The 23,979-nt window shown below is 38.0% G+C and overlaps 1 protein-coding gene across 17 annotated transcripts in view; it reads right to left on the reverse strand.

Annotated features, from left to right (window-relative positions):
* stxbp5l (syntaxin binding protein 5L) overlaps positions 1-23,979 on the reverse strand; it is a 166,693-nt gene that overhangs the window by 57,797 nt on the left and 84,917 nt on the right. For all 17 annotated transcript variants that reach the window (XM_088083059.1, XM_088083057.1, XM_088083054.1 and 14 more), the window contains exons 5-7: positions 14,919-15,053; positions 4,979-5,042; positions 1,193-1,276 (exon numbers count right to left, since the gene is read on the reverse strand). In XM_088083059.1, coding sequence (XP_087939185.1) covers positions 1,193-1,276; positions 4,979-5,042; positions 14,919-15,053 — 283 coding nt within the window. The remainder of the gene's footprint in view (positions 1-1,192; positions 1,277-4,978; positions 5,043-14,918; positions 15,054-23,979) is intronic.

The raw sequence follows: 23,979 nt of genomic DNA on the forward strand, positions 1-23,979 counted from the left end.
AGGAGTTAAAAAAAAAGACTGAATAGGACTGATGTGTATGTTCAGACTGATTGTGTCTGTGTGTGCATGCAGTGGAAATTCTCAGATTGACCTTGGATAAAGAAATGCTGTATTTGTAGGGTGTATTTGTAAATTTAACAACGGCTAAAAACTGTGACTCAGAAGTGCTCTACGTGTTATAGACTATTTCATAATTATATAGCCGATCAGCAGTTAATAGCCCTCTATTTTCAATTGAAAATATCTCTCTCTCCATCACTGCTAACTCTTTACATTTTAACTAATACAAGCCTTGTCAAATGGCCACCTAACAGTAAGAACAGGCAAACAGTACATCTTAACACTGTCTTATGTTACACTCCACTGCTAACTGGGTGAAATGGCAGCAGACTCTGTGGTCTCTACCTGTTTGAGCTGACAATGCTGCACGAGCTGTCAGAGACAGTTTGGACTGGTATGGACGTGTCTGAGTCATCCAATTACTGCTTCTTGTTCGCAAAGCAGTAATTGGCTTGCACAGAAATGAGCAGGAATAGAGCACTTGATGGCAATGACACCTTGTTGAAAAATAAGAAAAGTCAATGCTATTGAAGAGGCTCATTTCTGTCACCAAATTAGGATAAGTGATGGGAGGAAGATAATAGATAAGACAGAGGCTGTTAAAGGCCCCTGTGTGCATTCACGAAAAGCACAAGTTTTTCTTTTTAATTTTAAATGATCTACATTTGCATTATTACTGAATCTAATTTCTTTTGAAGATATCTGATTTAATTTCTATATTGTTAATGTCTGAATGCATGAATCAAGAGCGTGTTATGTAGATTATTTATTGTAATGATCACAACCCCGTAAATACAAAGTCTTCAAAAATCTGACTTTCATAGTTTCCTGGAAATGGCAAAGAAAGACTTGAAGCAGCTCTTTATCTCCACAGGACATTGGTGTCATAAGCGATTTGTACATTTTTACGCACTTTAATCATGTACCCCCTCCTGTGCAAACATGACTCATTTTAATTTCCTATTCTCTACTCGGTACTCTTAATTTTGACACATTCTTGCATGAAACACCAAAAGCAACTGAAAATGTACTTGTTAATGTCAGAGTGACATGCATTAGAAATGTTTCATCTTACAGCAATTTCACTTAAGTTGTTAAATTTCTTGATGCAGGTATGCATATTGGAGCTCACCTCATCGTAGTAGATTCTGAAGTCAGCCTTCTTGCCCCGGAGGTCCCATTGTACAATCGTACCGCTTTCAAACCCTATAAGCAGCTGTGGAGGAGAGTGACAACAAATAGGAAACTTTAGAAAGACTGATTTAAGATATTTAATACCAATTAATTATTTACAGATGAAAGAATATGATAACTTTTTAGACTTTTTAAGGATCCATAGAAACCCTGTCTACAGGACAAAGCACATGCAATGTCAGATTGAGCCCATGTGTGAACAGAGCGGGTCATTGTCTGGAGAATTCACTGTGAGCAGGTGGGCATGTTGATGACATGTCTTTCATATGAATGCAAATATCTGAGGGTGAAGAAGAAGGGTCATTTACATGAAGACAAATTTCTAAATGGAGAGACAACAAGATTGGGAAACTTCAGTCACTGACAGTTGCGCCAGTTTGTCAGATAAAGTCGAGTAACAGCATAAGACATGGTTGTTTATAATCAAAATTATGAACCAACTTATGAAAAAAACACTGCAATTTCTTACTTATTTCATTCTTTTTGCACCATGTCTTGTGTCCTGCAGGCTCAACCTAAGCGCCAATCCTCACATGAACCAAGTGGAGAATTTCCAGTAGGTGAGAACAGGGCTGACACGAACAATCTCCTGTGGTGTGCTACATGTGTGAAAGGGAACTTCAGAAAATGTCTAAACCTGATGCTCTGTACACCGTCTGGAGTTCTTATGAGAAAACATCTTGACATCACATGTCTTTGTAAGCACAGATTCCCAATCCATCCTCATGATTTTTGATATGCCATCATTTATATTTAATGTTAGATTATAACATATTAGATTAAAGACTTATTAAATTTCTAGTAAAATGCACACAAGTAGATAGAGTATGCAAAAGACGTTCAAAGAAAGACACACACACACACACACACACACACACACACACACACACACACACACACACACACACACACACAAAAACAAACTCTGCACATGCCTCCTCACCCACATTAGGGACACACTTATATATAACACACTGTAGATGAAAACAGGCACCCATGAACACACTGCTCCCACATGATGCACTTACAATAAAAACAGTCTCAAAAACACACCCACACACTACAACACCATTACACAAACACACGAACACACAGGATAAGAGAGGAGGGCAAAGTCGACACAATCTGATCACAGATCAGAGGAGATGGGGAGTGATGTTGGAGGAGCAGAGCCTTTAAGAGCGAGTGGAGGAAACAGCTCTCCTGCTGAGAGGAAAGACTGTGTGACATCTCAAATCTTAAGATGGGAAGTAAAGGGCAAGTGAGGTAGAGCACAAACTGCTTTTCATTAATATTGCAATCCTAAAACTTTACATTAGTAACACCAACAGTGCTGGTGACACAAAGATGTCCTCTAACAAATGCATGTGCAGACATATGTACTGCAAATCCTCAAAGGCATGTGGTATATGGATGCAGATCTACTTTGGCATGCAAATAATGAAACAATGATATCTTCTTATTTGCCAAAAAAGTATTTGTGTCATTATGATATGCTCTTGCAGTAAGAAGCATGACTGCTTTAGCAACAAGCTAGAAACAAGAGTTTTCATGCACTGAAATATCTTCACAGTAGAAACACTAGCATTATTCATGTGTAAATCAATAATGGCTGCATTCAGTTTAGGTGAGCAATTTTCAGGATCCTGGTTTTTGTGAATGCTGACTCACCCACATGCCTTGCTAAATGTAAAAGAGCCATCACTAATGATATTTGATACACCTGTTTAGACTATGACAACTCATAATGTCTGCAGGGAAATAGGCTATTCAGCAATTTCTTAAATGGAAACATGTCTGAAAAATGAAGGCTTGAAATACCAATGGCTTATCAAACCTTTCTGTTTAACCTGTTACTAAAGGAATCCTTAATTACACATTCAGCAAACATGGAGCAACATTGTCACAAGTGTTTCAGGTCATCAGATTAATGTCAGCTCATTGGTCAAATTCTCCAGTCTTTCTAATTTAGGTAAACTGACCCTTTAATACTCTAGATGTTGTTTATCACAGGCTCAGGAGTCGTATTAGTGTGTCCTCATCAGTGTCAACTGTTTTTTTCTATTGAAAGGCAGCCTATTCATTACTTTTGTAAAAAGAACATTTGTGATGTTATCAGCATGATATTTTTACCTTTTGCCATTTTTTCAAATGTGAGCGATCACCAATGAGTAAGAGTGAGGAGGAACATGTTTTAAAAACACCAGGACACCACCGCATATTTATTTGAACAGTACCCTGACGTTTTCTACGTACAATCAGACCTGTGTTTGTAGAAGGCTGGTAAGGATAAGACAATTAAAGTGCCAGCATTAATTGCAAAAGTGGTTATCATGACTAGCTTGCAGTTAATCTTCATTTTTAACTATCTACTGTTAATAATACAGAGTGATATTTAAAAGCATGCTATGCAGGATGGTTGGTTGCTGTTTGTCACAAAAGAATATTTTGCACATCTATTTCAAATAGGTGCGTAGGAGAGAGGACACAACTTGCAGACAAAGTTCTGTGCACTATCTGACTTGCAAAAAAATGTATTCCATGTGACAAAACTGTTTGCGTGATGAAGGTCTAGTTACCGACATGTCGCAATATATTTTTTTACAAGTTAGACAGTGTGCAGGAGTTTGTCTGCAAATTGATTACCATTTTTAAACACACTCGTCAACAAATGCAAAAGTTACAGCTAACCCCAGATTCACTCCCCTTTGGTGTTTTTTCTCACTATAATTGTGTTTTTCGGCACTTTGAGTCTTAGATGCCTGCTGCTTACAGTCTGACACCTGGTCACTCCCTTTTTCTAAAGCCCTGACCACACCTGAGCACCTTGGGGATTCACACACATAAACGTCTGGAACACAGCAAAGGAGAAAACCACAGCCACACACTTCTAGCGGGTCATAAGTGATGAGTAAGGGATTACTTCTGTATGAGTCTATACATTGTTTGTAACAAAAATCCTGCATAGCATATATTCCACAAAATGCATAGGCTCTGAAAAATATGAACACATTTTCCCGCTGCGTCCTGGCCACTGAATCCTAAAGGTGAAGTTTAGAGTGGTTACATTAATACCTCAAGTTTGTTTTATTATTTTTTCAAATGCCACATGTGGCCCTTTGTCTCTTCGAGCAGTAAGTGATAGCAGTGTGCGACAGCGACTGTCTCGTTTTTATGACTTCACAGCTTGTCAAGTCTGGTTTCACACAAAGGCAGCAAAATCCATTGGGAAAATCAATATGGTCCTCAATGACCTGTCTTTTACAGCAACCTCCACTTGCCACATTTTCCATCCAATTTGACTGCAGCTTGACCCCCAAAAACTCAGCTCTCCTCAAAGGATATTACCCCTGGCCCCTCACACCTTTTGTGAGTTATAGTGAAAATACACTGAGAGAAAGAACATGGGAGCAACAATAGATGGATACTGTGTGGATAATGGTTTTCTTTTTGTTAGCCATAAAGAAAGGCAGGCTGAGAGTGTGCCAGATGATTAATTAGAAAGAAGAATAGAAAATGTAAAGAAAAACACAATGATGATACAGGAAAGGCAGAGGGCATGTTGGAGGGCAGATATGTGACAGAGAAAAAAGGCTGAGACTTAGCCAGAGGCAGAGATGTGTGAGAAATAAGAGAGCCTGTGTAGATCTTGGTGACATTCGACTAGACTGCGTGAGGAGAACCAGAAGGTGTTGCTGGTGTTTCTTTTATCTGCGTAACTCACCTTGCCTTCATCCTTTGGGCTGTCACTCAAATGAACCACAGGTCCTGGATGAGTTTTAGTTGATCTGTGATGAGAGAGAAAGATAACAGAGAGGTGACGAAGACATAAGCAGTGAAGCACTGGCACAATACAGTAAGAAGATGTTCAGAGAGTACACGGACGTAATGAGTGGACGGCATTACTTTACAAGTCATAGTTGGCTGTTGAAGTCATAAGCATGTATTATTTATAATAACACACTATGTATTATGTAAGGATGTCACGAAAACTGATACTTCGGTAAGATGTGACAGAGCTGTTTTTTCTCCAGTATTGTAGGTGCCAAGGATTAAATTCTTGCAGTCCTGATGGCACAGCGTAGACACTAACACGTGTTCTAGTCTGCTGTGAAATGTCAAGGGGAGAAGAGAAGCTTCTACCCCAGCAAGTGCAGCTGCAGCTGAAGCAACAGATCCACCTTTACTCCATCTGACAAATAGATTTTTTTTTATTAAGTGAACATATAAGTGCACATGTACAAAACATCAACCCTGACTTGAAGTATTTGTCTTATTTTGCACAATGAATTATTATTACATACACTGAAAAGCTTTGCATTTCATGTCTCCATCTGTCGGTTGGCCATCATGATAAGATTATGCATAATATGATGTTGATTCCACTACAGAAGAGACACAATGTTCACTAAAATTACGTGGGAAAAGAAGTGGATATATTGACATCGAATATATCAACATACCTGATAATAGCAAGGTGCTGAGCTTCTTATCCTTAACAATAACATTTAAATATATATATATTTATATTCTTAAGTACATTGGACTTATTGTTTTGTTTTGATTTTTACTCTGTATGCAAAATCATGGAATTTCACTGGAGTAAAAGTCTGGTATCTTGACATGCCAAGTTTTCTGTAATGTATGTACTGTATGCTCTTCATATATGCATCTATATTCTTGAGGAAACAGAAAATGCCCTCTGTGGTAACATGTATTTCTTTTGGGTACAATATATCCAGTCTATCAATCTATATAACACTGTTAAGAAACGTAACATCTAAAGGCACTACATAGAAGAAAAGTTACCCATTAAATGTTTTCATGTAACACAACAACAACGACCAAATCTTTCAGCATTTAGAATACGTTACATATGGCAATATCAAATTCAAGTACCCAATTACTCCATCCATCCATCCCTTCATCCATTTGTCAAATAAGATGCAATTCCAGTGAAATTGTTGATTGTTACACTAAAAAATTAGCATTGCTGCTTATGGATTCATCATCAATTATAACAGTACATACACAGTAGATGTCAATGTTACTTTCTTTGAAGTATTTGTGTGGTGCATTAGGAAATGAGGCCTCATGCAGAGATCATTAGAAGCTGCACAAAGGGCTCCACTCCCCTGCACTCTTGAAACTCAGCAAGAAGCCCCTAATTTTTTTATATCATACAAAGTAAATCCAAATCCTTTCTCTTACTCAAGTTCTAAGCATTAACACCATGTCACAGTCACAACATGTTCTAGCTTTTACTGCAATGTTATCCTGACTAAGACACATATAGCATGTTGCTGGATTATATTTTTTACCACCAAAATCAACCCATTAAATAAATATTTTGGTGAACTCAGAGATTCACACTGTCCGTTAATATTGGGATATTGACAAATTACATAAACACAGAAAGAAAGGGGATGTCATGGTTTAGTTATGAGATGTTCTCTCAACCAAAGCCTGCAGCTATAAAATGTATTGTACTGCCATATTTTCCACAGCACCTCAGTCAAACAGCCCAACAAGGACCACTAGGTTACCGGCGAACTTCACCATAGCATCAACGATCATATTTAAGCACAGTGGCTGAAGTGCAAGCTGATCTGGGAAACTGAGGTTAAGTGTGACTGACACGTTCAGATGGACCCATTTAGTTATGCCTGCTGCTGGAAGGCGATAAAAATATAATACCACAGCAAGCTCTCAACGCAATTCTATTCAGTTAAAGCAGTAATAAGCCAAGGTATCAACAAACCATCCGCGATACACAACACCTGTCCAATCACTGAAGTGCCACAATGGGTGAATGCCAAAAGCTAATCTTGCTACACCAGTCATCCAGAGCAAATAATACACTGAGCCGAAATACAATTTGTGATATAACATGCATATGCACTTTTGACCCCAGACCTTTTGTTGTACATCAACAAACCCTCATACACATTCGAAAACACTGCACCTTGGATGGCACCTTCTTCTTTTTGAGTTTATTAGTATAAAAAAACAAGTTATAAGGGTGTTGGAGGAGAAAAGTTCACAGCAGATATTGAATTTTGGATAGAAGCTGCTGTGAGTGAGCGCAAAGGCTTGATATTGTATGTGGAAGGCCATTCAAAAAAGCCTTCAAACTGTGGAGACATATATGAGCTGAGGAGAGTTGCTGACTGACTGACTCCTGATAAAGTTTTTCTTTCAGCTGACAAGGCCAGTCTTTGAAATGCACACAAAGCAAATGTGAATGTTTTCAGTAAAAATTATTAGACTGATGAACAGTGTTTGCCAAAGTTGCAGCAATTTATTCTAGGAAGATGTGAAGCTATTTTGCTGAACATAACTCCTTCATTCCATGAAGATAGGGACTGGGTTTACTAAACATGATAGCAATTAAAAATATATTGAAACCCAGTGCAAATATATAGAAACTGACAAGGCTCCCTGAAGGTGGACTGTTAAAGTGGGCCAGCTATTCTTACTCTAGTCACTCCTTAACAGATAACAGAGAAATGTTGCATTATCATGCTGAACAAAACATGTACCATAAACTTGTGTTTGTCACAGAGCTTTTTTTTGGAGCTTTTTTTTATGAATGAATGAAAAATACAATTCAAAAATTCCACAAGGTTTTAGATGAGGGAACCAGTGACTAACGAACCAGCTAACTTCCTGGTTGGCCTACAAAAATAACTCATCCCCTCACCACTCTATTGGACTAATACATATTTATATATCTATTTATATATCTAAGTGTACTTTAAACTGTTAAGAGCTAATATATAAAATTTCAAGTTTGAAGTTGCCTTTGCAATAAAAACAGCAACATTCTTTCACGTCGTTGGAAACTGTTTTATGCTGTTTAAGAACAAGTATAATTTTTTTTCTTTCCCTAAAGATAATTTTTTGGCTTTTGCGTTTATTAGTTAATGGACAGCTTAAGCGTGAAAGGGGAAGAAAAAGAGGATAACATGCAGCACACGCTCGAGGCTGGAATTGAACCTGCAGTTGCAGTGTGGAACTTACTTAATGTCTAAAAACATTCTTAAAATAAGTAGTACCAGATAGTACCCCAAGTATCCAATTTGATTTGATTGCTGCCTCTGTGCTGATTAGTCTCAAAGTTTTTGTTTAAGGAGGTGATAAGGGCCATAAAAGTATCTTTGCAACAAGCATAATGAAAATGCGGTGCTGGTGAAGTGATGTGGTTTTAGAGCAGGAAGCTTAATTTGATTATGCTGTCTCTCGTCAGAGAGGTAATTGTGTTGTACTGTATCAATAAAGGAACAGATGAGCAAATTAGCCAGTCTAAAAGCTTTCTTTAAATGTCCCTGTGCTTGTTAACCAGTGATGTTACCACATCATTTCAAGCACAGTGCCAAAAACACCAACTGTTGAGCAACCTTGATTGTTGTGGCTCAGGGGATCTGGAAAATGGCTTATTTTACTGCGTTTTGCCAAGCGAATGCTGTAAAGAGAAATCAGAAATGTTTTTTATCGCAGTCATCCAGAGACTGACTACTAAAGGTGCTGAGATCACAAACAAAAATGCAAAGACACCTTGAGCTCCAGCAGGACCAGCGGAGCCATGGCAACCCGTCATCGTTAGAAAACAGTTGATAATCAACACGACAGATGACAAAGAGGGAGGCAGGGGAGGCAAAAACAAGTCTGAGTTGCAGACATGAAGGATATGATATGTTTAAATGGTATATTGAGTGTATTATCACACACTCACACATAATCACATAGCATCACATGTGCAGAGGCTATGTATCACACTTTGATGTCTCCTGCACTTCTAAAATATAAAAACCTGTCACAGGAACAAAGTAAAACACCAAATGGAATATCTTTGCAATGGCTACACTCATACAAAAAGTTTGGTGTAGTTGGCTGCATGTCTATTTGTTCTTTCCCCTTTTTGGTCCTACAGCTTGTAACTACAAAAGAGTCAAACATAAAGTAAAGCTTAAACCAGTTTAATTTAATGCAAACCGGCTGAGCCAGCATTTGTAATTCTTGTAAATGAAAAAATAGTGTATGCCAGCAACCTGTGTCTCACAGTGCTAAATATGACATGTATTGCATAAGTAAAAAGCAATATGACAACATGATTAAAAACATATTATTTTTATATATATTTATAAAACGACTAATGGTGCAACTATTGTCTGACAAGCTGTGAGCCTTGGAATTGGCAACATGAAGATCATAATTCAGTCAGGATGGAAGCCAGAGAGCTAGAGCCCATGTAGAAGTTAATCTTGGCACAGTAACATCCCTCAACATCTATTCAGCCCATAGTCTACCTTGAGAAGGCTTCTTATATTTTTCCTTTGTGCATTTTTCATGAATGCTGTACTCTAATAATATGACTTGAATTGTATGTTTTTATTTTTGTTTATAGTCCAAAAAGATACCTTTGTATTCATATTTTCCTATGGCACAACAGCCAACAATATATCACTACAAAGCTTAAAACCGTGGTTCACCTTTATTTCCTGTCCTTTCTTAGCCCTAATCTGTAACAGAATATATCCTTTACTTAAATAAGAGAGAAATGCATTTGCTCCTCTGAATTCCCAAATTTATTTGGATTAGCAGCACATTGAGTTCACAAAACACTGTTCCTGAAAAGACCAAAAGAAAAAAAAAGAAAAAAAGATTGTGCCTTCCAGCCCTGTCAGATGCTTGTACTCAATAGAGCAAAAAAAAAAGTAGAGGCTCATTTCTTGATAAATCACTATATTGACTTAAATATGACAGATGTTTCACATAGTTTACTTCACCAATAAACTGGGTCTAGTATTCACCAAGTATGAAAGTGTAAAAATCATGGCTGTGTTGTGTCAAGCATTAGAGGGCTAACATTATCATCACCATCTCCCCGTGTCTATTTTTCTATCCCTCCTCTTTCTCAGATGTGCTATGGAAACAGGCCAATTCCTAACAGGTTTTCAAAAGTCAGACTGGGCACTAACATGATTATTATCCCTGACTCCCCATGGACCTCAAATGTCCCCAGAACCCTCACAGGTATAATAATATAAAAAGAAAACTAGAATAACCGCCTCGCAGAATGTCTCAGCCAACCAGTCAAGTTGCATTTTAAATTTCTTTCCAGTCTCATATGTAGCAATGACAGTAGATAATGCTTCAATTCTGGATATTGCTCCACAAAACGTAGATGCTTCACCTGCATCTTAAAACAATCAGCACATTTTCAAGATGGACACCCAAGATTAGTTTGACCAGTTCAATATCAGGCCAAACTCCTCTCTTCTGTTACTGAGTTATGGCACTAAATAATGCCAGAAACATTTTTTTGCAGAACATTATGATGTCACAGCGAAGTTGACCTTTGGGATATGATATATCAGCACTTCATCATTTAATCCTATTAGACATTTGGATGAAATTTTGACATAATTAGCAAATTAATAACCAAAAAAAAAACCTCTGGGTGTTCATGAGATATGGTGTTCATTAGAAGGTCTTAGTGACCTTGTACTTTGACCACCAAAATCTAAATCTGGTAATTTAGTCCCTGGGGATGTTTGTGCCATGTTCTTGAGATATTGCATTTATGAGAATGAGACGAATGCGAGGTCACAGCGACCTAGACCTTTCACCACCAAATTATAATCAGCTCATTGTTGAGTCCAAGTGGACATTTGTGCCAAATTTGAAGCCCTCGAGGCGCTCTTGAGATATTGTGTTCACAAGAATGGGAGAGATGGACAAACCAATACGTCATTATTGACTGACAAACTGAAACACAAAAAAAATTAAAGGAGACTATGAGATACTATATTCTTTAGAGATAAATAAGAACTCAGATTACATTTGCTGTGGGACAATGCTAAGTCTTAAAAAAGTCATATTAGATTACAATTTCAGATTTGTAACAAAACACTTCAGTGCTAAAAAGGCAGTTAATTTTTTCGAGCCAAAGGAAACAACACTGAGACAGGTAACTGCAGTTTTCGTGAATTTGTCTCAAGTGACTTCAACTCAGAAACAGAGCCCCTAATGATCCTTAGGTTTTGTGGCAGCTTCCTGCCACATCAGTCGGCCCTGTAATATAAATGGCATAGGCTGGTGAATATGGGTTTGTCCCCCATACGGCAAATAACATTCATTGTGAACATGCAATCCTCAGCTTCTGCAGTTGCCTTTAACTCTATTTTCTGGGAATGACATCCTTTTTTATGTGAATTAAATGTACTCTTATTATCTTGATAAACACCAGAAAGGCATAAAACCAGGCAGCATTTAATTTCTTCCCAAAAGTGTTTGCAAATCACTGGTATAATATATAGGTTATAGAAGACAGGGATGCTGTTGCCATACTGTATATTTCTATTGCCACATATTTCTGGAGCATGTCCTTGCATTTTAAGACTGCTTGTCCATTTTACAAATAAATGTGGAACAGTAGGATGCTGGAAGCTCATTGCTTTTTTTACAATCTTAATAACAGAAATAGGCAACCATGCCAATGTTTATTATGGCTGACATGATGCCAGGCGTAAACAAAATTCTACTCATCACAGGGATCTACCAACTGAGGCAGAGTGTGTACCGGGTTGCAGTGTTCTCTTGCATCTCATTTCGCAATGAATTTCCTGAAGATGAAATTGTGCATTAAATATGTTGCAAACCCATCTGAATTTCAATGAGAGCACGGCCCTCCTGCTAGGGTACAGTGGTCCCAGTTGAACTGTTGCTTTAACAGTTTCTTTTCAAGAGAACATACTTGAATTGTATTAATTGAATGCATCTGTGAATGGCTGTCAGACAAATAGACTCTATGCTCACACAAATACTCACACAAGTGTAAACACACACAAAATACTGTGTGACTCACGCTCTGATGTTTGTACACAGTGGAAAGAGTGGATGAGTTCTCCCTTGCTCACTCAACGTTCCACCGCAGGAAAAACAGAAAGTCCCCTCTCATCCCTATTCATGTTTAGTGAAAAACCTCCCCAGCCAAACTAAGATACTCCCCAGTCGTTCTGTGTGTTGATGAGACAAGATTCATCCGCCTCTAGCTCAACTTCCCATGAACTCCACTTCAGAAAGGTACAGAGTGCTGACAGATGGAAAATAGTGAATATATTATAGTGTATGCTCAAGCAGAACATAATATGGAGTGCAGAGAAACCTATTATTGAGTTGGTTGTGCGCTCTACACACTTTAGTCTGAATAGTTTTCAACTCTGTGTCTTTGTATTTAGGTGGGCTCCTTGGTTACAAGCTATTGATATGTACTCAATATCTGCAAGTTTCAAAGAATCAAATTTAAGTCTGGAACTAAATTGGTAATTAATTAAATTATCTAAACACTAAAACAAAACTTTTTTTTTTCCCGTGGAGTCTAAATTTATCAAATTTTCAATTTTCTTTCACACATTGGTAGACTGCAAAAAGTTCTGCTATGTGACGTTCAACACAAAGAGGAAAGAAGTCTTTGTTGACTCTCTGGTGAGAAATCAACAATCCAAATATCCTGTTAAAATCCCATCCACTGTCTGTGCCTTCGAGACTTTAGCAATGATTGGCAGACAGCCCTCCCACACATACACATCAGTGTTATGACTGCTCACTATAGTTTGGGCTGTCACAAGGCAACAAGATGGCTTGGTATGAGAGTGACTTGTGACTGACACTGTAGCAGGGGACTTGTCAGGGTAACACCAGAAGAACGGCACGTAGGTGGGTGAAACTAAAAGAAACAAACGGGCATACAATGCAACTGAGCACCATTTGTGTACTTTATGTGACTTGAAGTTGTCAATCCGCGGCATATGTCAGCTACACACTCTGCACTTGCAACAAACAAAAGTGCATGTCACCAAATTAATAAAGGCTTATGTTGACTGATAACTAATATAACGCCCCAATGTGAATTGGATGGGTTCCAGATGGGAACATTACCACAAAGACAGGATAAAGGCTGTTGATGCAATGGTTTTTTTTTTTAGGAAAGTTGATTCACTGTGAAGTTGTGTTTGTTTTATTTTATATTTTGTATACATATTATGTAAAATATCAAATTCATCTAAAGCCTTGGCAACAGCTCCTAGTTATGATGTTCAGCATGACTGTATAAGGTTCAATCTAACAAATAATAGCAAGGTCAGTTTGTTTACTAAAATGTGCTTGAACAACAGCATATGAATACTCATTAGGAATAGGCCCACCATAACATTAGGAGCGCAAAACTGATCCACCAACAACCCAATAATTTTGGGTACATGGCATCCTCTCTTTCTCTCTCTGTAGGTTATTTAAAAGAGGAGACAGGGAGGCAGACAGGTAATTTCAACAATTATCACAAAATACCCATCCACATATTCACCCAGGGCTACAGCTATAACAGTGAAACCCCTTTGATATTCTCCATACATACACAGGGCTCAATACTAACTTTTAAAAGTGGTTGCCAGGCTGGCAACCAGGCATCAGCTTTTGGTTCCTGAAACAGTAAATGCAACTGCAATTTTTTGTCACCTTATATTTGACTAATTAAGATACTATATATGTCAGGTTAATAATTAAAAGAGACAAAAGAGCAGTAAATGCACCAATGCACTTGTCACACGCAGCATTCTCTGATTATATGACTAATACAGCAATATTTAAATATCACTAAAGGACAGATATTAACAAATTATTTATTCTGGGGTGCACGTTTTTGTATATGTTTAGTGTCTGCCAGTAATGGCAACTAAAGGCCAAGAAATGTTTGCAGATTGCTCAAATTGGAGCAAATGGCAACTTGGCAACTGTAACAGTTGAGCCCTGATACATTAGGAACATGAAAACTCAAAGTTCACAGTGAAAAAAACTCACCTTTTGAGCTATAAATATTTCAACAACTAAATCTAGTCTGACCCATAATAACTCATGGACTAATTCATGAACCTGTCTATCAAACAGCAAAAGCAAAAAATTTCTCAACACATTTAAGATTTGACCCAGGAAATGAGTTTAACCAGAGTTTAACCAAGAGATCAGGGCTCTTAAGACATCTGCTCATAAAACAAATTAAGTTATGTCACCTCTGTTGACAGATAGAAAACAATGCATGAAATCTGCAAACAACATCTTAGGGATTAGACCTTATTTCTGCAGCACCAATCAGCAACGAAAGTTTTGACCTCTGGTCTATTTTCTATTTTCTTTTATTTTAGGAAAGCTTATCATCATTGCTGTTTGTGATTCTGTTTTTTTAAATTACGAATAACCTTTTTCTACATATTTATGAATTGTGTCTAAACAGAGAGCAGAGAGACAAACAGACACATCGCAGACACGAGGAGATAGAAACAGATCAGTTCTACGTGTGATTAGAAAGGGCCGAGGAGCAGAATGGCATGGAGTACAGAGAGGCAGGGAGAGTGAGACTATGTTATCCCAACAGTTTGCTCAAATATCACATTCTTGTTATTACAGAGAGAATAAAGTACCAAAAAAGGTACTATTTGGTGCTAATAGAGAATTCCAGGTACCAGTACCGGTCATGGCTCAAATGTGAACTGTACCCTAACCCACACATGGCACACTGCCATTTACACCACCAGTATTATCATGATAACATGAAAAAAAAAACATTGTTTCTGTCAACTCCTGTATTTGGAGAATGGGCAACTTACAGTTCTATGGCCTTGTTCCACATGATGACGTATCCAGACAAAATAAAGGACTCGATGTTGACGATGTGTGTGTTTCCACGCTCTGTCCCCACGTACAGCCATTTACTTTGAAAAGGAAGGTGGCAAAACGTGATCCTGGAGAGATGGAAACACAGGAGGAGAGAGACTGAGTGTTAGAATATGAACAGTCACAGAGTGATCAGTGGATGTGAGTGTTTCTACAGTATGCTTTATGGTTTAATGGTATGTTCTTGCATTTTTTTCATATTCACATTGATTTTTCAGTTTATCACTCTGAATGTTGTGCGCAATTCTGCTTTCAGACAAGCCAGGTGTATTTTAAGATGCCAATGATGAGGATTAGGACTTTTAGATATGTAAACAGCACTCGTCTGCATGCATGTTGTTCTTTTAATGTTACAGATCTATGATATGTATTAAAATACAACACAAAGCAGTAATTTGAACACATAGGTGTTTGGAAGCAGTTATTCAAGAAAACAGGATTTGGACAAGAGTCAAAAAAGTGATTCAGACTATTCTAGCCATGTTATCTGCTCGTAACTTTCATATGTTCAGCACTGTATATGGAATTTTGCAGACTACCAAATCCATTGTTTAATGGTAATTTCTACTCTCCTTCATAGAAGTCATATGCTGACTCATTCTTAATCAGGGCTGAATTTAGTGCTCGGCAAGAAAGTGGGAATCTATTTTTCTCCATGATGCAGTGTCTTACGTACAGGTATTCTTGCCTACATCCGCTCCTACAGCCGTTTATGGTGCCACTCCTGCTTCTCTCTTGTCAGAAAACCTCTGCACTCTGCCTGTAAGCTCACTGTAAGCTGATATAAATAGTTATTTAAAGAGCCCTTCAGAACAACTGCCAGAAGTGGAAACCTGAACTTTTTCTGTGTTCTGCTGCATTAAACAGTAGCTCGTGGACATGTGCTCTAAAGGCTGAACTGGTCCACTATTTCATATATTACTCACTACAGTTCTATTCAAAGCTATAATAGTATTAAATCTTAAGAATTCATACACATTTTGACCAATTTATTTTTCAAATAATAACAATTATTATTACAATGTAATAATGTAAAAATAATAATAAATAATGAAAATATTACAATAATTTATAGCATATCAACTGAACATTTTATAAACCTTTGCTGCCCACAACAATGATTTAAAGCAACTTGTAACATAACACTGAGCTCCAAAATATATTTGATAACAGTAAAAAACAGTTCATTGAAAATCAATCATACAGCAAAAGCATACAGTAAACATTAGATGGCATATATAAATGGAAGGAAATGTAGTTTGAATTGAAGAAATAAAAGCTGTTTGCAACACAGCAGCAGCCTGGTCAATAAACAAGTGGGCACTGCAATGCTTCAGGGCAGTGGCAGTGTCTGGGCTCTCAGAGTCCACTGTGGACAGACTCTGCTGTACTGATCTCAGTGGGGAGCTCATTTCACCACTGTGGAGCCAGAGCAGAGAAAAATTTTGACTGAGATGAGCCACCATAAGGTCCTCTGGCTAAATGTCCTGAGGCAGAGAGGGGCAGTGGTTTGGTCAAAGTGTAGCATTTGATCATGGCTTAGAGGTAGGAAAGAGAAGTTCCCTTCGCTGCCCTATAGGTCAGCATGAATTTTGAACTGGATGCCAGCTGTGACAAGGATCAAGAGTGGTAATCAGAAAAGAAGAGCGCTGTAGGAAAACTTGAGAATAGAGATACACCAATATATTGATATTTTTGCCTAACAGAAAACAAGATGACGTTCAGTAATGACAGTGGCAGATGGTTTTCTGTTTTTCTGCATCCCGCTAACAATAGAAAACATGTTTGAGACAAATAGAGATCTTTTTTTCGGGATGTCTTCGGGGATGCAAGGCTGCGGTAAATGTACTATCAAGACATCAGGAGATGCCCCTATTTTGCGCTTATAATGCTTCTATGTGAACAACAAATCTGTGGTAAAATCAACAGGAGGACTGCCAGGTAACATGAGCTGTAAGCCGCCAGTTGCTGGAACTGACAGCTAACATTATAATGTCTTCAAGATGTCTTCAGTGAAAATAAGTATCGGATGAAGGTAAATTATAACATTCTTGTGATAAATTCACATGTGATTGTACAATTTTTATGTTTGGATAGACAAATTGATTGATTTGGTTTTTTTTTTTACAGAAATATAAAGTAGGTTTGTGAAAGGGAATAAATAAAGTGAAAAGGCTTTTGAAGCAGCTATTTGTAAGGGAGGTTTTTCATGTGAGAGAAAATTATATTAAAAGTTGTTTGATACATTTGTATTGTTGAATTTGTGTTCATTTGAGGATAGCATAGTGAAGGGCAGGACAACTTTAATTCAGTACAATTATTTTTTTATAATGCAGATCTCTTTGTTCAAATGGCACAAAAGCGAGAGTAAATAACAACCTCACAAAATAAATAAAAATAACAAAAACAAATTGGTATTGGCCAAATAGTTAGTTCAAACATTGGTATTGACTCTCGATATTACTATCAGTGCATCCCTGCTTGAAAAGGTTGAATACCAGGCGACAGCAGCATGCTGGGTTAGAAGTATTTGCTCCAGCCCATAAATATGGCTCAAGATTTTTGCACTTCAACTCTGTTTTCTTACTTTTTATGCACATTATTATAGTGATTTTCTATTGGTTTCTACTGCCAAAACAAGGGTGACCTTCACTTATTGCTTTGCCTGAAAGCATCCTGTGTGGAGAAATAAGGTGAAGCTGCAGCTGCTGCTCTGCTAGCATGCTGCTCACACTACGCCTCCTGTGTACACACGGTGTTAGACTCTCTACTTCTCTAACTCTTTCAGTTCACATCAGATCCGCAATGTTAACATGAGAAGTAAATAGCTGCCTCTCCCCTGGTCTAAATGAAAAAATATATTTACAAAACTACTGTCATGTTTGGACTTAGTGGGGACCTCCCTCCGGAAAAGACAGGGTACTACTATAGACCATACCTGACTGAACACGTCTGTTTTTACGTTGCCTGACTGCAAAATAAATAAATACACAGGTCATGTTTAAAACTGATATTCACTAAACTGTTTTTTCTGTGACATTTCCAAAACTTTTTGGGATTTTACATTTTTCCAAGACTTTCAAACATTTTTCATGATATTATAAACCCAGATTATTGCTATTTGCATATCAATAAACAACCATGGAGCCCTGTGAGGTACTCATGAGGAATATAACAATAGTAATGATGTGATTCAAGGCTGTTTAATCAGCATTGCTCTGGCATTATCATCTTTACAATTACCATAACTGGTGAAGAAAGATCAGCACACACTCAGTCACTCCTGTCCATGCTGATTACCATATAGAGGTGGGGGCATCATTGGGCTCCTGCCCCACAGACACCCACCCAGCAAGTGGCAGGATTATTGGACAGATGACAAATGAGATGGCAGACAATTCAATAAGGATTTTAGGGGCTTGGGGAGATGACAATATTCAAACTGGCAGGGGGGGCAGATGTGGCATGCAAGCGACAGAGGATTATACAATCTTCTGTCTTTTAAAACACGCATTAGTCATAGCAAATAAAACTGACATGTTTCTTTGTTACAGGAAGTGACTGACCTTCAAGGATGATTAGGTTTGATAAGAAGCAACATGTGCGATGTATACGTCTTCACGAACTTGCTTGAAATAGGTACAATTGTGCAAATACGTATCATCATGTAAAAATGTTATTCATCTAAATTGACGTATTTCACAAAGCCTGCAGTAACCCAGTGAGTCATTATATTATCCCTGTGAAAAAAAAACATTTTTAAAAAGAGGCCTCTTTAGAAAAACCTCTTACCGCTGATTACCTCCGTCACCTGCTGACCATTTTTACATGAAATGTCACAGGGAGAATTAAATAAAAGTCATGGGTTTAAGGGAAAAAAGTAAATGGAGGAAAGAATGAGAAGATGATTGGTAAAGGCAAAATAGTGGAAAAGGGGAAGGAAATAAGAAGAGATGAATACAGATCCACACAGGAATGTGGAGACAGTCAAAGGTGTGGTTTTGACTCCATACAGTCAGACCAAGGACACTGATGAGCTTCATAATTATCAATCAAAGAGGATAGGAGGAGACGTGGAAAAGGCTGCCAGCTGACAGTCACTGTGAGGCCAGATGAGGAGCAAATACCCGTAATGAAGTAAAAAGATGGAGAGATTAATTGAATTGGTGACATTATCTTGGGAACTGGCCTCGCCATCTGCTCTGCAGGAGATGTGACACAACTGCTGAAGGAATTCTACAGAGACTGCAAATATCAGCAAAGAACAGTCTGGATAACTCCAAATCACAACATTTAGCTCAAAAGCCATTTTGTACTGTTAAAAAAAAGGACACTAAATTTCCAATGTTTTGTGCATTGTAATGTGTATGGATTTTGTTTGGACTGAAAGTCTTCAAATTCTTTTTGACAACAGCATGTCACAAGGAAGTCGAGGAAGGGTGGCAAGCACGAGATACTGACAGTTAGCACAAAGCAGTTCTCTACACCATTTCCAGTGATTCATACATTATTCTTAGGGGATTGTGGGGGAGTGTTAGGGTGCTAATTGTCAGATGCTCAGTCTAGAGACACAGAGCTAAATGGCAAGTCACTGCCTGGCCCCTGACGGATGACTCATGATGGCCTTTTTCTCCTTTTATCTTGGAGCATGATTCACTGCTCTGCCACTGAGAGCCAGCGGTTCTGCTTCCTACCTCATCGCAGCACAAGACAGGTAGAAAGCTACTGAAACAGGTTTTCAACACTTTTGGTACAAATATCATTCCTAACCTTCACCCCTGTGTGCTTGTGTGGGCATGTGACTCACACAGTGATAGGTACAGCTGCTAGGCTATGAATCTAAAATATACAATCTCAAGTGGACAGTTTTACAGGGACTAGTGTTTGGTGAGTTCACAAAGGATTAATGTTTTGAGGCTGTTGCTGTTGCAAAAGTTGTATGATATATGATCAGGAAAAATGACACAACAAGAATATTACAAATTACACCATGTAAATAATATCAGTTAATGAAGCAAAAACAAAAAAAGCAAAGTGACAGACTGTAAATGTTTATGTGTGTGTTTTTAAATTGTGTAAATGATTACACTTGCTACAGTTCTGATTTTTAAAACCAGTGACTTAAGATGTTTTCAGACAGCGAGCTGTACCTGCGTCATCTGCTGCCCGCCAACATCACCAGTCTGTATTTCAAAAGGGCGGCAGCAGGGCAGCTGCAGTTACACAGAGTTCAACTAACAACCTGTACCATATGCCACACACTGCAGGTATCCACATTCTATCTCTACTCTTCTCATATCATCCTGTGACCACAAGGGTGGTGGTAGCTTAAAATTGAGGAAATGATTACTTGAAACCTTAAGTAGTAACCCTTAAAGACTTTCTTAAAATCTCTGCTAATTTCAAGTTTTTCTGGCGAAGAATTTGTCACTTTGATTTAAAAAAGCAATACAAATCAAGGCTATCACAATCAAAGTTAACAATAACTACAGTTAAACTCTCATGCTTTTATGCCTCACTGTGATGAGGGAAAAACGGTGTGAGCTGGTGATTCCATGACTGAGGAAGAACTCAGGAGACTTTGATGAATTATACACAGTATTTGATAAAGACTCGATCAAGGAGAATCACAGTTGAACATACAGAGTGTGGCACAGTGTATGCCGTCCAGAGATTTGAAAGGTGATCTTGTCAGGGGCTGATACTTTAACACAACAGTCCTCTTTAGGAAGACACTACATGTTCCCAAGTAAGGTTATCTTGCATACATCCATTAATGAGAGAAGATTCTATTGGTCTTTAATCAAACAAAGTGTGCTCACCCTGCACATTCCCAAGAAGAGACACTAAATCTACTGAGACCAAGATAAAGAAGGGCAGCTGTGTGGATAAGTATCTGACCTCGAGGCCTCTTATGCTGGCACTGACCTAATTTTTGCTTCATCAAAAATCCTCTATCACATGCACCAGTTGCAGTTACAATTTACATCCTTGTCTGTTAAACATGGATGCTTCACACACATCTCCCCCCTGGCAGCACTGAAGATCTATACAATCAGCACAGTGTCAAGATAAGCATAATAAATTCAGTATTTCACCAAAAGTCTCCCCTTCTGTTCCTCAGTAATTACGTTGTGTAATGATGTCACAGTGAAGTCGACCTTTTGGATATAAAATGTCATCACTTTATCATTTTATACTATTAGACATTTGTGCGATAATAATTAGTGTATGAATTCTTGAATTATGGCCAAAAACATGTTTTGGGAGGTTACAGTGACCTTGAATTTTGACCTTCGCCTCAAAATTCTAATCAGGTTGTTTTTTCAGTCGTGCCGAATTTAAGGAAATTCCTTTAAGGCTTTCTTAAGGTATCACATTTGTCAGAATGAAATGAATGCAAGGTTACAGTGACCTTTAACCTTTGATAACAGGATCAAATCAGTTCATCATTGACTCAAAGAGGAAGTTTGCACAAAATGTGAAGAAATTCCCTAAAGGCGATTTTGAGATATCGCATTCACAAGAATGGGACAGATGGCCAAGTCAAAAACATAATGCCTCCAGCTAAGGCTATCGCTGGTGCAGAGACATAATAAAAACATAAATAATACAACAATTGTATTTGTGTGTGTGTGTGTGTGTGTGTGTGTGTGTGTGTGTGTGTGATCGTGTGTGCGTGTGAGACAGTGGCAGCTGCTCTCTCTCTCCTTGCCAGCATGGCTGGCATCATGTTTACATTGGAATCAATACAGACAGAAGTTGCTGCTTGCTGCTGTCTGAAAGGGCATTTGGGGTTTTTAACTACATGATTTCTGAGTTTAAAAGTCATTCAAATTTGACTGAGGTTTTACAAAAATTCCTGAAAAATGTCTATAGTTCTCACACATGCTGCTAATTACATGAAATATTGAGACACCAAGTCCTTACCCTAATCACCCAAAGACAGTACGTGGGATTAACAATCTCCTCCATCCCATTATCCTGTAAGGTTCTGTTGCATTATGAAAGTGCCCCTGATCAAATTTTGTGTTTAATGCCACATAGAGATGCTTCTGTTTGGGGCAGAAAACTTTTTGCTCTCTTGTGATTGAAAGTTTCAGTGGACAGAAATCACACGCTGTAACTCAGCTGAAGCCCTTGACTTGTAATATCAATCACGCTGAGTATGCTATTACATGAGGTCATCATAAGAAAAACTTGAATTAACACTGTGACCCTGCATTTTCATGAACACGAAAAAGAAAGATAACTCTGTGGGAGATGTAAAATACTTTATGCTTTATGTGCTTCATAAATGCACATCATCTTTAGAATGAATGCAGTCATTTTTATAAAATGTCCTTGCTCAAGAGACAGACATTACAAGGTAGAATTTGACATTTAGTTGGAGTGGATAGATTTTTTTCTTGTCAAAAGACAGAAAATATTAACAGAAACAGAAAAAAAAATGTTTCAAACACTTATCTGTTATATAACTTCCAACTTAAATATGAAGCACTTAAACATTTTTTACTCTGTATTGAATAAGGAATATGACAATAATTTGGATTCATTCATGTAAAGTTAATGGAATCACTCATTTTCATATTGTCTTAACTTCTGTGTTTTGCTGTGAATACCTCTTTTTAAATATACTTTCAGTCTGTATGAAGGTCCACCTAAGTTGAGCACGTGATGTTTAGGCAAAGAAGCAGAGCTCCACCTAGACATGGCCAGTAATGCAAATGGTTTCTATCTGTTTATACAACCTTTGCAAACTTGAACTCTTGCAGCCTCTGCCATGACACAGCTGTGCTCCCTTAAATAAACACCAATAGTTTGCTCTTTTGCCCTGTGGACAGCATAAGTGGACTGTGCATGTGTGCCCTGGATAGTTAAGCAACTGCAGAGGCCACCCCCGGCAGGCAGGACATTGAGAATACTGCACTTGTGTACAACCAAAAGCCCCAAAGGTTTTCCAACAGAAGAAAGTGAGGAAAGACATTTCCAAAACCAAGCATCAGCATCTAGAGGCCATTGTTTGCCATTAAAGTTTAATGGTGGAGAGTATAGATTGAGCAGTCTCTGCTCGGTAAAAGCCCTTGTTTGTTTACCACCATATCCTACAGACTGCTATTCTACAAAAGCGGAGAGTGAGACAGCTGAAAGAGTCAGCTGGTTGAGGGTGTGGCACCATCTCAACATCCAGAGGATGAGGAAGTATGAGAAAGAGATCCAGAAAGAGAGACTCCGGGTGCATTTCATCATGCTAACATCTCCTCGCTTCCGTCACTTGATTCCTTTTTCTTGTCTTCCCTTGTGGTCCATTGAACCCCTTATTCAGGACTAATTTCAAAGCCTTACGCTATCATTCAAGGATAGATAGATAAGAAAATCTGTATCATATCATACATAAGGAGACAGCATTATGTATCATCTCACCATGTTCCCTTATATTATCTGTAGATACTTATAGAGCACTCCATGAGGTGCTGTAAGAATACACTGTGTGAATTAACAGTCATGTGGGGGTGCAGGATATATATGTCATGGAACATATGTTCAGCAGATACACTTGTGTTTCCTTTCTCTAAGCTTCTCCAGAAGCCTGCTCTCTTCTTGATGTGCATTTAAGGAATTAAGAGAGTCCAAACTTTTTTCAGTGTGGGCCAGAGTAGATTATGTCAAAAAGAGGGATGTATGATATTGAATTTTTATGGCGATATACGATATGCTGATATAAAAACAACTCATAACTGTTACCAATATCAATACAACCACATTTTAAATCATTGCTCATCAAGTCCTTTCTGTAGAGGAATTAACATCATACTATGCATACTCTCATCATGATGGTCCACCAGCAGATGGAGACATGAATTACAATGTTTTCGATGTCTGTCATATTCATTCATTGTGCAAAAGAATTAAAATACTTCAACTTATGGTTGATGTTTTGTACCTGTTCACTTTGCAGAAAAAAAGACGAAGTTTGCGATTTTGGCAGAAATA

The sequence above is a fragment of the Plectropomus leopardus genome, chromosome 10 (assembly GCF_026936395.1).
Source record: "Plectropomus leopardus strain MGB_pleo_1.0 chromosome 10, ASM2693639v1, whole genome shotgun sequence".
Taxonomy (NCBI): Eukaryota; Metazoa; Chordata; class Actinopteri; order Perciformes; family Serranidae; genus Plectropomus; species Plectropomus leopardus.